This window comes from Python bivittatus, unplaced genomic scaffold, assembly GCF_059951505.1.
Source record: "Python bivittatus isolate LINGU-HERP-01145 unplaced genomic scaffold, Pbiv_v1 ctg000320_np1212, whole genome shotgun sequence".
Lineage (NCBI taxonomy): Eukaryota > Metazoa > Chordata > Lepidosauria > Squamata > Pythonidae > Python > Python bivittatus.
The window spans coordinates 4,866,002-4,882,898 of NW_028277052.1; the positions used below are offsets into that span (position 1 = coordinate 4,866,002).

A 16,897-nucleotide genomic window follows, 5' to 3' on the forward strand; every position below is an offset into this window, starting at 1 on the left:
TGCCAAGTTTGAAAAACTTTATGCTGCCTGGGGAATTCTGGGAGTTGAAGTCCACACATCTTAACGTTGCCAAGTTTGAAAAACTTTATACTGCCTGGGGAATTCTGGGAGTTGAAGTCCACACATCTTAAAGTTGCCAAGTTTGAAAAACTTTATGCTGGCTGGGGAATTCTGGGAGTTGAAGTCCACCCATCTTAAACTTGCCAAGTTTGAAAAACACTGTCCTAAAGTTATCAGGAGCTCAACATGACCCTTTCTCGCACTACCTTGTGCTTTAATGTGGCTGTGTTTGGACTCATGTGCATTTGAGAGGAAATGCATCTATTTTCCAAGCCAGGATTTAACTTCCAGAGATGCAACGCCAGGTAAACCTGGTAAAATTAGTAACTTAATACAACTAGTCTTGCATTTCCCCAAAGCAAAAATGGACTGCAAACTGAGACAGAAATGGAGCAGGAAAACAGATTACAAGAGGAAAGCTCTTGGTAACCTAGGTCCCATTTACCTTGCATTTGACCTCTCCTCCTAGCATGCCCTTGATTGATGGGGGCAACCACTTTTTATTTATTTATGGTCCAATGCCAAGTCACAGAATTTAAAATACAGCACACCATTAATACATACATACATACATAACAATGCATACACATATAAGAGGAAGAAGCCCTCTAAAACGAACAATTCATTGAAGGCACCAAACGGTTTCTATAAGCGAAGGCTATAAATAAAAATGTTGCTCCTGTCTTCGAAACACCTGAGTATTGATTGTTTAATAAGAATACCTCAATCTCCTCATCATGAGTGGTGTTGATCACATTCAAGAGGGGGTATATTAGCTCTGATCGCCAATGAGAGCACCGGGGGCACTTTAAAAGGATGTGTGAAACACTATGTTTGAGCAAAGGCATACGCAATCTTCATATGGAAGGTTGGCATATTGACCAGCTGTCAACCTAGTAGGGAGAACATCAATATGGGCTAGGGAAAAGACCACTGTTATATCATCTTGACCAGGGTTCCTCAACCTTGGCAACTTTAAGACAGGTGGACTTCAACTTCCAGAATTCCCCAGCCAGCAAGGGAGTTGAAGTCCACCTGTCTTAAAGTTTCCAAGGTTGAGAAACCCTGATCTTGACCATCCTGCTTTTGTTAGAGGGCCCCAGCTATTTCATTTTTGCTTTGTTGTCCACCACCCAGAATCTTGACTGGGACAGATGACAAATGATTGTAAAAAATGGCAGATAGCCGGAAAGGCACCACCTCTTGCAGTCCTTGAATTTCTCTGGATTTGTTCTGTTGACCTGCAAGGACCGTCTGTCCCTTCTGTTCTTTCTTATAGGCTCTTTTCCCATGTCTGTGATCCGTTCCTTGATGACCCTCTTCCTCGGGAATATGTCCTCTATCTGCGTCCCACCGGCCCCTTGGCGCGGAAGCTCACCGACTTCTGGCAGCAGTCGAAGCAGCTGTGTGGGAAGAACAAAGCACACAACATTTTCCCCCATATCACACTCTGCCAATTCTTTATGGTGAGTCTGGGCTGTGGTACCTAGAGTTCCTCCTGAATTTCCAGCACTAGCCTGACATCTGCAGGTGCAATCTTTGTTTGTCACTTTTAGCCTCTTCTGGAATCATCCAACCATCATTGGGCCAAAAGAACATAATGGGGGGACAGATCTTAAGTGACCTCAACAGAGAGTGGGTAATGGTATGAACTCACCAGTGGGGCAAGGCAGTATTGGCGGGGGGGGTGTCAAAAAATATATCATTTTTACCTGCACATAAATAAGGGTGGGGCTTTGATTGCATGGTTCTAGCCACCATCTTGACTTTTTGATCTTGCAAGCGCCCCTGAACAGCACCTATCCTATGGAGGGTTATAAATAGGGTTCCTGATACTCATTTAAGAAAATTAATGTCGGTAACTATTACAGAAGAACATTGTTGTTGTTGTTATTATTATTATTCCATCCTCCTCCTCCTCCTCCTCTTCCTCCTGTGTCTCATACATTTCTTAGTAAGGACAGAAATTGTCCTCCCGTAGTTTTCTTCAAACAGAAATAACTCAAACAATTTCATCTGCAGTGTCAATGACCTGACTGTGAGGATAGAGAAGAAGAAGGAAAAAAGACAACATAAATCTAAATATATCAAACAATGTATAATAGGTAGTTCAGTATGGAAGCATGATTAAATAGTTACCCCAGCCCAACAGGCCTTTGGGTTGTAGCCTTAAAACAACATAGCTGTATATTCCACGGTCAGGAGTGTTGACCAGTAGAGGTGGAAAATATAATGGATTGAAGACATTTGGGATTCTGTAATGGAAGGCATGTGCGAGGAGGATACTGGAATGGAAGATCAAGGTTATCAGGAGGGAGGGGGAGCATTCCTGGAGAGGTTGCAGAGCAAGCGCTTCCTCAGCCCACAGCAGGATCGTGAGAAGGTGAAGAAGCCCTGAGACTGGCCCCTTCCTAGAGTCTCACGGGGTATAGCCACTAGTTGCTGTAGCATAGGTTGAGTCTGGCGAGATTCTCTCTGTTAGGTGCAAGCTAATAAAGGAACTATACTGGACTGGACTGCTTTGTTGTTGTTCTTGGGCTGGGCCTGACAGATTTAGTTAGTCCTGAATACTGCCTCTTATCCAGCTGTGTGGTTCCAGTCCAGGGCCATATTGCCCTATTGATTCCACCCCATCTTGGAGCCAAAGCAGTTTCTCAGTTTGCTTCGACAGGCAATACTGTGGGAAATTCAATATATCCACTAGTAAGGTGGAGCTGAAAGCCCTGTAGAAACTTGGAAGTTGGACTGTATGACATATCCTCTAGTTCTCTAGAATATATGCTTAGATCTGCCATATTTTGACACAACTAAGTCATTCGGGAGGGGGGAAAAGTCAGTAAGGCAACATGATAAGTTTCTGGCCCTCACTATGTGTAATGGTATGTGGGAATGACCTTGGGAGACAGGAGGAAGAGCCGCAGACTAGACAGTGGTCAGATAAGAGGCAGCTGAGTCTGCAGAAACAATGGGGGCGTGATAAACGTCTCAGAAGGAACCTCCCTAGTTTCTTGGACTGTAACGATGAAGGGGGGGAGAGGTACTTTCAGGCATGCAAGATTCTGTTAATGTAACCTTACACTATGATAAGCCTCTCATGTTCTAATGGGATGTCTTGCAGTGTGAAGACAGCAAGGTTGATGCACTCTGCGAAGTGCTGCATGCAACAGTGACCCGGTGGAGATGCAAGTTCCCTGCTCCTTTGCCGCTGGAACTGTATACCTCATCAAACTTCATCGGTCTCTTTGTGAAGGAGGACTGTGCAGAGATCCTGAAGAAATTTGCTGCAGACTTTGCGGCAGAAGCCACTGCTAAAGCTGGTGAGCATGTAGGGTCTAAGGCGATGGAATTACAATCCTGCCTTCGTATATATGAATGCTGTTGTCCACAAGATTTGGAAAAAAAAAAACTTTTGGAGAAGCTTACAAAACCAGTAAAAGACAGGAAACACAGAACAGAGATAGAGGAGGAAGATGGGGGGAAATTCATGACAGCATTGATTAGTTCCAATTTCAATAATGCTACAAAAAGGGTACTTTTATATTCATCCTCTGCTTGGTAACTTCTCGGTAGCATCTGGTCATACATAGTGAGAAATGAAATGCTAGACCAGCTGAACTTCCTGCTGTTCTCGATGGCTTGCAACTGACCACAACTTTCCATCTTGCAGACGTGCATGTGGAACCTCACAAGAAGCAACTCCATGTGACCCTGGCATACCACTTCCAAGCCAACCACTTGCCCACACTTGAGAAGTTGGCTCAGAGCATAGATGTCAAGCTGGGCTGTGACTGGGTAGCTACCATCTTCTCCCGTGACATTAGATTTGCCAATCACGAGGTAAGCTTGGACTTGAAGCATCAATGCCTCTGATCCAAACCAGCAGCATCTTCTAAAAACAATGATGATGCTCTGAAATCAAGGTTGACTCACTATGTCCATCCTGATTTCTTGGCAGTGTTACAGAAGTGGTTTGTCACTGTATTCTTCTGGGATGACTTCTTGACTTCCTGGTCTAGCCAATGGTCCTGGAATTCTGTGGTGGATCCTCAGAATCTAAATACTGGAGCAGTAGTGAAGTAGAGGCAAAAGATTATTTATTTTTGGGGTCAGACTTCCAGGAGTTTTAGTCTTAGAACATCTCCCCCTGAGAATCCAAGGTTGGGAAAAAAATTGAATGGGACATGTCTTGTCTTCTGAAAGATTAGAGAAGGGAGCTAAAAGCAAGAGATTTGGTAGTCAATGCTCAATTTCTTTGTCTTTCTCTCTTCCAGACCCTGCAAGTCATCTACCCATATACCCCACAGAATGATGATGAACTTGAACTCGTGCCAGGAGACTTCATCTTTATGTCTCCTGTGGAGCAAATCACAACTAGTGAAGGCTGGATTTATGGTACTTCTTTTGCCACTGGGTGCTCAGGACTGTTGCCAGAGAATTATATCACCAAAGCAGATGAATGTGGCACTTGGGTATTCCATGGGTGAGTAGTTCCACATTCCGTGGTTTCTAGTATTTCATGGGGGGAAAAAACTATACTTGTACAGAAGGGTAACAAGGATTTTTCTCATTGATGGGTCTGTGAATATCTGGGTAGACCCATGTTGGTAGAAGGTCAAGATGAAGTACTGACAGAGAAGACCTCTGTTGGTCATTCAAACAGCCACCTCTCTGTCTACATCCCATTTAATCACTGCAATTTGGAGTCACTTTTAGACACTGTCTAGACCACCAAGGAGATGTGGAGAAAGTAGTTATTCTTCACCTTTGTGTTCTGATCTTCCTCCCAAATGACAAACAATATGGAGAAGCAGAATCTCTTCCTTGTGAAATAGGTTGCAAAAATTATTTGCTCCTGATTTTATTAACATCTTCATAGCAGAGCTGAGATTTTGAAACTAGGTCAATCACAGCCCTCAGTTCTTGACACCCATGGCCCTAAGGTGGTGACATAAACATAATGGTCACCCTACAATTGCACTACCAAGCAATGGCCTACAGTTTATACTTGCCTGTTGCAAAAAAAGAACCCCTGTATCTTCTTGCAACTTCTGAAAATGTTTGTTTTATTTTCCCCCCCCCACATGGGACTTGGTTGAGATCAGCTGGTACCAGGTTGGTAGAAGGTCAAGATGAAGTACTGACAGAGAAGACCTCTGTTGGTCATTCAAACAGCCACCTCTCTGTCTACATCCCATTTAATCACTGCAATTTGGAGTCACTTTTAGACACTGTCTAGACCACCAAGGAGATGTGGAGAAAGTAGTTATTCTTCACCTTTGTGTTCTGATCTTCCTCCCAAATGACAAACAATATGGAGAAGCAGAATCTCTTCCTTGTGAAATAGGTTGCAAAAATTATTTGCTCCTGATTTTATTAACATCTTCATAGCAGAGCTGAGATTTTGAAACTAGGTCAATCACAGCCCTCAGTTCTTGACACCCATGGCCCTAAGGTGGTGACATAAACATAATGGTCACCCTACAATTGCACTACCAAGCAATGGCCTACAGTTTATACTTGCCTGTTGCAAAAAAAGAACCCCTGTATCTTCTTGCAACTTCTGAAAATGTTTGTTTTATTTTTTCCCCCCCCCATGGGAATTGGTTGAGATCAGCTGGTACCAGGTTCAGGGTCCTTTGCTAGTATCCCACACTTAAAGAGTTATATACATAGATATCCTAAGATACCCTTTCTGTACAAATTAGCCATATTTTTGTTTTCTGCGTTGGGGCTAGGTCATATTCTATTATGAATGCCACTATTTCCTCATCTCTCTTGATGTTCACCGATGGGGTGATGGACCGAAGATTCCAGGAAGACCAAGGACCAGGAGAAACAGGGCCTCTCACAATCTTCTGTCAGAGTATGCAGGTAAGGAAAGTTCACACCTGTGAGTCTTCCTTTACCTGTCTCCAGGTATGCTTGACTGCAGGGAGGGGAGAAGTCAAGCCCAGATAGCTTTTAAATCCTACTGTCCTCTCATGGTCAGCCCTTAAGGATCGCCAACACTCCTGGGCCCCAGAAACGATGCCTTTTTGTTTGCCGACATGGAGAAAGGATGGATGTTGTGTTTGGAAAATACTGGCTCTCGCAATGTTTCGATACTAAAGGTGAGTTTCTCTCCATCCCACTCCAAGGTGAATCTGTTCATACTTTCATGTTTATAGGTAGCTAATTTGGACGTTAAAATGGGGATTCGCCTGAATTAGAAGCGAATGGGAGGAGGTTGGAACAAAAGCAGAGGAGAAAAGTTAAAAAATGATTCATTCTCCTAAATGCAGGGGGGGTTTACTCAGAGATCCGAAGCCAAATGAACTGTAGAGATAGAGGGACATCAGCAATCCTGTTTGTCTGAACGCATAAAAAACAGCAACAGAGGAGGAAGAGAGTGTGTCCCCAAGGACCTTAAAGGGAGCATTTAGGGTGATTTCTGAGGTTCTGGAACCTCACAGGTCTTTCCATATATACTGTATATATGATATTTCTGTGCAGAACGTATTATACTTTGAGAATCTCTCAATGGATAGCAGCATCTCACTGGCCTTATCTGAGCCTGGAAGTTGATTAGTACTGGGATGGGAGAACACCAGGAAATTCTAGAGTGGTAGGCTAGACTGAGAAGTTGAAAAGTCATCTCAGAAGAAGGCAAAGCCGATACACTTCTACATCATTCCCGTGAAAATTGCATGAATGTCGTCTTTTTTTCACTGTACCAATCCAGAAATTGCCATGCCATCCCTTTAACATGCAGTAGGGGGCAGCACTTAGCCAACCTTGGCTGATCTCAGAAGCTAAGCTGGGTCAGAGCAGATTAGTATTTTGGAATGAGAGACCATCAACCTTCCGAGTTTTGGAAACTAAAGTGAGAGGTCAAAAAACACCAACCCAGAACCAGATCCGGGCAAAGCCTTTCTCTAATGTGGGCAATAAAGCTTCACGGATGCTGCCAGGAGTTGAGCTTGACTTTATCTTTATGTAAGGGACCCGTCCTTGAGGAATCTCCTTATCCGGCGCTGTTCCGTGTCTCCTAACAGGAAGATACATCCGCACAAATCTGAACATGCCTCACAACTTGCCTCAACGGAGCGGTGGTTTTAGGGATTATGAAAAAGATGCCCCCATCACGGTGCTGGGATGCACACAAGCCCGGCTTGTGGGTAAGCTTGCCTTGTTGGGGGGGAGGGGGGGCACAATGAGGATGTGCATCTTTGTCCTTGCAAGCCCTTCATCCAAAGGAACAGTTACCCTTGCACACCCTTGCGATTCGTTCACTAATGCTCCGGTGCCTGTTAACCTCTCCACAGCAAAACTACAGCAAAGCCTCAGTTTCTGTCAGCCTTCCCAGGCAGACCAGACAGGAAACATGACCAGATGAGCTAATTCTACTTTATTGAAGATTACATTAACGGAATCTTGCAAGTCTGACAGTACAAATCTCCCGCAGTCTCTTTTTACAGCCTGAGAAGTTATGGAGGTTCCTTTCTGAGTCTCTTCCTCTGCCCCTTATGCAGCTGTGGGCTATGCCCTCTCTTATCTGATAAGAGAGATAGGTCTCCCAAGGTCATTCCTACACACCATTACAGTTTCTCACACCTCCACAAATTGTGTCACTCAGGTCAAATGATGTCACTTGCTTAATGACATCCTCACTCTGCTCCCTCCCTCCTCTCTCCATGAGTCCACTAAAATGACTACTGCAATTTCCTTTAAATATAAGGAAAAACTTCCTGATGGTAAGATTTGTATAACAACAGAACAGCCTCTCAACAGAGGTTGCGGATCTCTGAAGATTTTTACGTAGGTGGACAGCCAATCTCAAGGGGGATTTGATTTGTTTCCTGGCACACCGCTGTGGGCTGAACTTCACTAGATCATCCTTATGGTCCCTTCCAACTGCCCAATTCTGTGAAATGAGATTTCACTGCAATACATATTGACATGTCCTCTCTTGACACTTACAGTGAGGAACAATATTTAGAAAAAAGAAATACCTTCGCAGTTATTTAAATTTTCTAGGATAATAATAATAAAGCCATCAGTCAATTGCAAAAGGCAGCTTTACCTGGAACAGCTTATATCCTGCAACAATACCTTTAACACCAACAAAAAACTTCTGCCTATCCCAGGTCCTTGGGAAGGACTTGATAGGTGGACAAAAAATGCCAAATCCAGTCTAAACATCTGGCTGACTGTGCAACCAACCATAATAATAATACAACAATTCCTTGCAATTTAACATTTTTGCTCTGCCTTGAAATGCTTGGAACTTTTCTGGTTTTCACTCTACAGAAGTCATCTTGATGACCCCCAAATGTGCTATACCCCCAGAATTCCTGGCTAGCTTGGCCCTCTTGGAAGAAGTACCTCAAAGCCACAGCTCAGGAATTATTATGGTCTAGAATTTCTTCCTAATGCTTATCCTAAAGCCTCTTTCTTGCAATTTGAAGCTATTGCTCCCTACAGTCTGGACCCTCAGAAAACAAATATGCCACATTATCTGTGTTTGGAGATGACTCTTGGTTTGGACCATCTCTTAATCTTCTCTTCCCTGGACTAAGCACACTTGTGTCCCTAAGCACACTTGTGGACTAAGCACGCTTCTCAAATGCATAGAGAAAAAACAAGTTGGTTATCAAAGTTGCCCAGTGCTGTGCATTTTAAGGGCAAATCTTCCATCTCTGGTGGTGCCAATACAAGTAACTTCTCTTTGTTGGCACTGTCCTGTACTATGCCAATCCCCATTCAGTGCCCTCTAAAAATACACTCTCCTTTTCTACCCATTAGTCTCCTCTAATGCTGTTCTTTTTAAATATTTCATTGTGTCATCCTATTGATAGGCTACTAGACTGCCAACACAGTAAAAAGCAATATGTGAATCTTTTTAATGAGACATCAAGAATAATATAATTATATCTTAGCAACATAAAGGCAACCATTCTTCTTTGAAAGGGAAGGTAGTAAAATTGGCCAGTTTTCCCATCGGTATGGTAGGAGATGACAAGTTCTGCATTTTCCAGAGCAGTCATGGATAGCCCATTGCAACTCAACTAAAAGCAACCTATTGAGCTAGCTTAAAAATGAACACAATTATATTTGATAGGAACGTTTTCTTTACAGCATGACTGCCATCTAGAGGGTGAATATGGGTACTGCCTTGCAGGTGATTGGTCCCAAAAATGCAACATGGAAAAATGATCTGCCAAAATTTATAAAGACCAATGGTAGCCCATAGGATCAAAGCTTGGTTTGAAATAAGAAATGGCAAGGGAGCAACAGCAAACTGGTCCTTTGCAGACAAGTCCTGTTGCATTGCAAAACGGTGCCGGTCAACTGATTAGTGAAGCCTATTTAGTCCCAGAAACACATTATTCCAGCTGTTCCCAGGTATTTAGTTGCATTAAATACTACATTGTTGCAACAAGGATCAAGATCCCCTGCTTATTCTGTCTGGCCAGACTCAATATAAGCTACTTTCCAATGTTAGACTCCTTGCCTATCAGGTCAAGTGAACTGCAACTTGAATAAATACAGTAAAAATAATAATACTCCAAGATATTATCAATAACCTGTCCCAGGGATGAACACTGTGATACCTGTGGGCAAGGTAAAGATTTTCCTTTTTGTTTTACCCATTTTCAAGAGTTTTCTTTGTGTTTTAAATGAGAGAAAGGGGGCTTTTTAGGGTTAAAAAGTGACCATTTTCCTATGTTAAGAAGCCAGTGTGGCCCTTGGTGTGTTGCAGAGAGTCCCATACCGTTGTGTCCTTTATTTTGAACCTGTGTCTTCACACAGGGGAGGCTCTTCTTGAAAGCAACACAGTCATTCACCATATCTATTGTTCCCCATCGCTGCGCTGTGTACAGACCGCACACCATATTCTGAAAGGTAAGTCAGTGTGACCAAGTAACCAGCTTGGTTGGTTTTGGTTTCTCTGGGGATCGCCAATGGCTGAATTCATACCAGTGATGAAATCTATCGCTAGTCCCCACCTTTCTGTAAAATTCCGTTATTTGCCTAGGCCAGTGTTGTCCAAACTTGGCCACTTTAAGATGAGTGGACGTCAACTCCCAGAATTCCCCAGCCAGCATGGCTGGCTGGGGAATTCTGGGAGTTGAAGTCCACTCACCTTAAAGTGGCCAAGTTTGGACAACACTGGCCTAGATGTTTAGTCCAGTCTGAGTTGTGATATACGCACACGTAACACACCGTTCATAAAGAGGGAGAGCCAAGATGCCGAATTAATTCATCAAAGGGGGAACCCAAACTTTTGCAAGTTGCCTGCATCATTATGAACCCTGCCTTGGCCTCAGATTTTTATTTTTTTTGCATTATCCCTCTTTCTTTTTCTTTCTTTTTTGCGCACCGATGAATAGGCTTGCAACAAGAAAATAACCTGAAGATTCGAGTTGAGCCAGGCTTGTTTGAGTGGACCAGATGGGTTTCGGGGAATTCTCTGCCAGCCTGGATCCCACCACTTGATTTAGCTGCAGCGAGCTTAAGCGTCGATACGACCTATAGGTAGGAACAACATTTATTTGCGTTTATTTATTTATTTTAATCGATTCATGCGGCCGCCCATCTCACAAATACAATTCCAGGCAGCTACTGGAGTTTAAAATAGCAGTGCAAAATCATAAGAAAACAATAAAAAGCAGAAAGAAAAGAACAGAAAATAGTAACCGAGCTTTTCCTCCGTACCTGGATTTTTCTGTTTCTTTTTTTACCTCCACAGACCTCATATAGCTGTGAACAAATTAGGAATTTCTGAATCCTATGAAACCTATATCAGCAGAAGCTTCCAAGTCACCAAGGAAATCCTAAGTGAATGCAAAGCTAAAGGCAAGTAAAATCCCATCCTGAAGAAGAGATGAATAGTAACCCCAGGTTAACAGTTATATGTGTCACTGACACCCAAGGTAGAGTAGGATAGGATTGTAAATAGGAGGCAGAGGGAAAATCACCGTCCTGTTTTAAGATAGGAAACTCAAGAACATTGTAAATAGGCTCTATGCACTTTTTAAAAAATAATTACAGAAAACCAAACCTCTCTATTTGTTCTGTTCTGTACAAATTTAAGAAAAATAAGAACCATGCCATGTAAAAGCAGACTTGGTGAAAGAGGGCACAAGAATTTACTGTTGCTTAATCTCTTTCCGGCAAAAGGAGAAGAGGACGGCAGAGGATGAGATGGTTAGATAGCATCACTGAAGCAATGAGCATGAAACTGAGCAAACTCAGGGAGGCAGTGAAGGACAGGAAGGCCTGGCGCGATATGGTTCATGGGGTCACGAAGAGTCGGACACGACTTAACAACTGAACAACAAATCTCTTTCCAATGACTACACTGATCTTGATTTAAATTCATTTTCTTTGGTCAGAAGAATTAATCCCAACTCATTACTAGATACCTGTTTTCTTCCCCCATTACAAATGTCTCCAACCTTACCTCTACGTTGGGTTGGGTTGGGTTGGGTTGGAAAGGCACCTCGTAGAAATGACCGTGCTGAATAAAGGAAGAAGAGAAAGGAAATTCCACCAGAGGTTGTAGGAAAGCAGGATAGGAAGAAAATAATTATAAGTAGGATTATAAGTTTTTTTTTCTAGTAGGGGAAAAAAAAATAACTTGTACTTTCTCTGCTTCTCACTGTTCTTCAACTCAAAAGCACAGCATCTTGGGGCTGTTTTGGACACCACTATCACCACCAAACCCATGTTTCTGTACAACAGAGAACTTATCCATGGAAAGTTAAATCCATGTGATTCTGTGTTTATCTGTTTTTTACTGCAGGTAATAACATTTTGATTGTTGCCCATGCATCCTCCCTTGAGGCCTGTACTTGCCAGCTGCAAGGACTGTCACCGCAGAATTCAAAGGACTTTGTCCAGATGGTCAGAAAGGTGATTGACATGCTAACAAGATAAAGCTCTTTAGATTTGGTTTTGTTTGTCCTGAGATGAAAATCTTCTTTCAAGTCCAAATGTGCTTTATTCAGTCGTGCATGATCACTAAGCTTATTGTTTGAACATCAGCAGTCTCAAGAATCACATGAGCAGGAAAGATTGCTTGAAAGTGATTATCTCATACATCATTTTGATAACCAGTTGACTGTGCCTGTGAAGTTTTGCACATATGCACATTTGCATAGCAGTTAATCCTGACTGTGCATTATAGAATTAACATTTTGAAAAAGTTAAGTCAGCATCCGTTCTCCTTCGCACTTGCATTTTCAACACGTGCTTATGTTTTGCTTTTGTGCTCTTGAAACAAATAGCGAACTGTGGAGAAAGTGCACGGCTGAAAGTTCTTCTCTCCCCTTCCCAAACACAAGCATTTGGACTAAACCAAACAATGTAATTTGACAAATAGTACTGAAGTCAAGTTATTGACGTGCCGCTTCTTGGCAAGCCATATTCAAAGCAACCTGAGATTTTGGAAGAGTATAAGAAGTAAGGTGGAAAGTTTAGAGACAATTGGCTAACGAGGACAAGACGGTCAAAGTTAAAAGCAAGCAGATCACATCCTGGCACAGTGTGGGATCTGAGTCTTAAGTTCTGTGCCAATTCTGTACAAATTTAAGGCTCATGTTGTATGCACAAGAGACAGCTTATTTTACCAGCTCGTCCTGGATCCCCAGAATTATGCTTAGTCTCCTAAGTGGCAAAACTTTGCTTCTGAAGTTCTGAGTATATGTTCCCAAGAGGATTTGAGAGAGAAAACTTGGCAATGTTTAAAGTAAGAGATAGCCACTGTTCTAAGCTAAGGCATCAAATCTCTCACTGATGTTTCCTCTCCTTTGGGTTTTCATTCCATTCAGATTCCGTACTTGGGCTTTTGCTGTTGTGAAGAGCTTGGAGACACTGGCCTTTGGCAGTTGACTGATCCACCCATCCTTCCACTCACTCATGGACCAACGGGCGGTTTTAACTGGAGAGAAACTTTGCTACAAGAATAAGGCCAAAAGGGAAGTCAGAATAACAGAAGAGAGGGCTTTCTTAAAAACTGGAGAACATCTCACCTACTGGAGTTTTTTTAAACAAAAAAAAAAATAGCAAATACTGATGGTGGAGAAAATTACTCATACCCTTGAAATGGGTTTAAAAATAACACTCAAGCATATCTGCCACAAAATGGCATTTCTACTTCTAGGAAAAAAATAGCGACTATAGGCATCTGCTTGGATTGTGGAAAAATATAACATGTATTCAAACTTGTTTTCATTCTTTCTCTCTTCAGTCTTCTGTCCAGCAGAAACGTCCTTCTGATGTAAGCCACTGAGTTTTAATGTATATCTCTATGTATGTATGTGTGAATATATATATATATATATATATATATAGTTATATATATATAGTTATATATATATAAAATTCCAGAATTTTTTAAATCTGGAATTAAGGTCTAGGAAGGGAAACTAGTTTTCAATGCCTTCTGTTTAATGGTTAGTAACAAAGTCCTAAACTGTGGACTTCATTTGTTAGTCGTTTATTTTTCTTGGAGTTGACCATTAGAATTTTGTTCTGAGCCATTTTGGATTAAGTACACACCAACTATATTTTACTCAATTACTATGTCTACATATATTCTGCAAGGTCTCCTTCCCCAGGGGATGTGTGTGGAAAGAAAATTATTTCTCTGTGGAAGTCCTGTGGAAGAAAATTACTCTTCTGGTCAAAATAGAGAAGTGTGGCCTACCCAGTATCTATTTTTTCTAGCCCTGTTGGGGCAGGGTTATCTAACCTATATTTGAAATGAGCGAAAGGGATCAGAATGCAAAAAGAAAAAGAAAAAAAAGATTTTGAACAGGGAAGTCTTGTTCGCACACTAATGTATTTTCTCGCCATACTGGAAAAACTCCAGTGAAACAATTCTCTAGTTAGAGATTGTGGAGACGGTTGCTCTGTGCGACTTGATCCGTAATGGTACATTTCCACCATGATAAGGACCTCTTGTTGTTACAGTCAACAATGTCAAGCATGCAAATCAAGATGACCGGGTTGGGTGGCCATGCCTCAGAATGTGCCGTTATGTGGACCCCAAAGCCATTGTCTCCAGCCACATGTGCCAGATCTTTCCACGTATTTTTCTTTTTTCTTCCCCCATCGTGAATATTTCTCAGACAAGTGACTGATAAGGTATGCTTTTAATCCATTACGATTTGGCTTGCAGGACAATGATTCCTTTCTGTAACGATTTATTCTCCTCCCCCATTTCTTTCCCTTCCTTGGTTGGGAAGTTTCACCACCGATCCCATCAAAATATCAACTTTTCAAACTTAGCAAGTCCCATCTGATTATTAATCAGTATCCGCAAAGAATGGATTGTCTTGCTTCATTCCTTTTGCACGTTTATCCTAGCCTGTTTTGGGGCAATTAGCATTCAGAGTTCTTTGTACAAACAAACAAAGAAAAGTGTTTTCATCTGGGTGGCTGTTGCTACGCAGAGCCGGTCCTACCATGAGGCAGAGGGACACAACTGCCTTAGATGGCACGTCTTCTGTCTGTTGCTCTGAGACATTATGAGAAACAGGACTCTGACAGTCCTATCCTATCCTATCCAAACATGGTTGCCACTGGATCAGCTCTTAGGTAAACCCACCAAACATCCAGGATCTGGCCCTGGATACACCTAGTAGTGGGATTAAGCTATATAGTAATCTTGAGTATTCAAAATATTATGGTACCTGTTGGCTTCCTGGTGTGAACATGGTGGCTGGGAATTATGGGAATTAAAGAGGGGAGGTTATGTTAACAGAACTAGAAAAATCTATTAAATAAGAATATGGTATAAATGAGGTATTGTTAAGGGTGCACCCAGTAGATGTGAGTTCAGAATACATAGAAATGTGGGTCTCCAAAACTCAAATAAGCAAAGCTCTGTTTTCTCTGTGCCATTTTAAGATATGTTTAAATGCTGTGTTAAATTGAAGAAAGTGGTATCATGTTTATCAAACTGTTTGAGAAATATAATGGCAATGGCTATTTTTCATGCATTTAGCTAGCTTAAAGATACAGCTTTTACCTTTAACTATATTCAAGGCCAGTATGGCAAGTTCAAGGAGGTATCTTTTTGGTGTCTTGTTGAGACAATAAGCACCTTAAGATACTTTCACCAGCCATGAAATTGACCCCAGGAGATATATCCTCTCTCACAAATAAGTTAAGCCAACACTAACTTGGTAACCATGGTTCATACATTATTCCTTCGTGCAATGAGTGCTTTGAATAGTAGAACAATCAGACAACAGCTTCAATACAACCCCAAATATTGTGCTACCTAAGGTAAGGATCAAGATGGTGCTCCCTTTCATTCCATGTATCAAAGTCAACCCAACCGCCAATTGAATTGTTCTTCAACAGTGGTGATAATGGTCACATTGCGACAACATTCACTACTGCACCTCAAGGCTCAAGACTAGTTTAGGTGGCACAAAGTTAGGTTCACTGGGCACATAGCTTATGTCTCCAAACCTTGTTGGCACCTCCCTGCATTCTGCCAAAGAGTAGGGCCAGCCAGCTTGAATAAATATTAATGCAATTTGCATCTTACTTATAGGATGAGCTTTGCTTTAAAAAGGAGTTTCCACCAAGGGTAGAGTAGGGTGTTCACCTGAACCTGAACGGATGGGAAGCTCCTTGTGTGCAATATGTATATTTACTTCAATTGTGTACATTCTACATGTAAAAGAAAGCAAGACATTCTGAAAAGCATTATTTTTAACCAGGGATGTACAGTCTAGTGAAAAGTTGAGGAGTTGAAACTGATAGCAGGAAGGCAATTGCAGGCCTTGTATTACGCAGTTGGTTGCTGCTAGTATTTTTGGAAATGTATACATATGTATATACACACACACATATGCACATACATATATATACATATGTAATTTAACATATTTTTGGCTATGTACAGATATTCTAAAAATGACTGAGAATCTGGCTTCTTCAGGCCTGTTTCTCTGGAAGAGTCTTCATGATCTTTGAACAGTGTTTGACAATCAAAGCCAAAATATGGGTGACTGAAATGTATTTAATTGGGGTGGGGCTTGTTTTTGCACTGACAGCTTGCAAGTTGTTCATACTTAATGATGTACTGTACAAAATATGTTTTGAGTGACATCCCCAAGATAGGTCCATTTTAATGTATCAAAACTTGTTCACTAAATCAGAGTAGATGTTCCGGGCTCTTATTCAGCTGTTGTTATTGACTCTTATGTCCGGATAATTGGATGAAGGTCCATTTTTCCACCAAGCAGCTGTTTTAGCATGCTAGCTATCGTGCACTGATTTGAGAGGAAGACTTCTCAAACGTGGTAGGTAGGGTTGCTTCTAAGAAAGCGTGCCACTATGAAAAAGAAACTGCTCGATTCAGGGAAATGGGAAGGAAAGGATCCTTAAATAATGTCACGCAAAAAATATATTTTGGGAATATTTGGGAAAGGTTTACTTGGTCCCCTTTCCCCAACCAGATGTTACTTTTTTGTTTGTGTGTTTTTTTTAAAACAAAGAGTTTCCAGGGAGTTTGGCGTGGACTAAGATTTTCTCTTAAAGGGTCTTGGTGCTAATAAGGAACAACCTTTCTATTGTTGCTTTAAGGTTCTCGGAGTGTTTTATGGTATGAAAGGAAAATCCTATGCCTCCTTTTGCAGGTTTTTCATTTGGATGTGGATATTGTGTGTGTGTGTGTGTGTGTGTGTGTGTGTGTTCAAGGGGATAATTGCTGCTTAAGTTTTATTTCTGTTACTGCTCAAATTCCACATTTTGTCACAAAAAACCCCCACATTGATCTCAATAAAAGAATTTCTCCCAACTGCACCACTCGAAGTGTTTACTTTTTCCTTCC

At 41.6% G+C, this 16,897-nt stretch overlaps 1 protein-coding gene across 1 annotated transcript in view; it reads left to right on the plus strand.

Moving 5' to 3' along the window:
• The window catches only part of UBASH3B (ubiquitin associated and SH3 domain containing B), a 48,027-nt gene extending 31,164 nt beyond the window's left edge, over positions 1-16,863 (plus strand). Inside the window, exons 3-14 of the mRNA XM_088138997.1 lie at positions 1,340-1,526; positions 3,179-3,377; positions 3,728-3,897; positions 4,332-4,540; positions 5,796-5,931; positions 6,050-6,170; positions 7,095-7,217; positions 9,853-9,945; positions 10,434-10,578; positions 10,793-10,899; positions 11,849-11,958; positions 12,876-16,863. Coding sequence (XP_087995123.1) covers positions 1,340-1,526; positions 3,179-3,377; positions 3,728-3,897; positions 4,332-4,540; positions 5,796-5,931; positions 6,050-6,170; positions 7,095-7,217; positions 9,853-9,945; positions 10,434-10,578; positions 10,793-10,899; positions 11,849-11,958; positions 12,876-13,013 — 1,738 coding nt within the window. The 3' untranslated portion in view covers positions 13,014-16,863. The remainder of the gene's footprint in view (positions 1-1,339; positions 1,527-3,178; positions 3,378-3,727; positions 3,898-4,331; positions 4,541-5,795; positions 5,932-6,049; positions 6,171-7,094; positions 7,218-9,852; positions 9,946-10,433; positions 10,579-10,792; positions 10,900-11,848; positions 11,959-12,875) is intronic.
• The last annotated feature ends 34 nt before the right edge of the window (positions 16,864-16,897 follow it).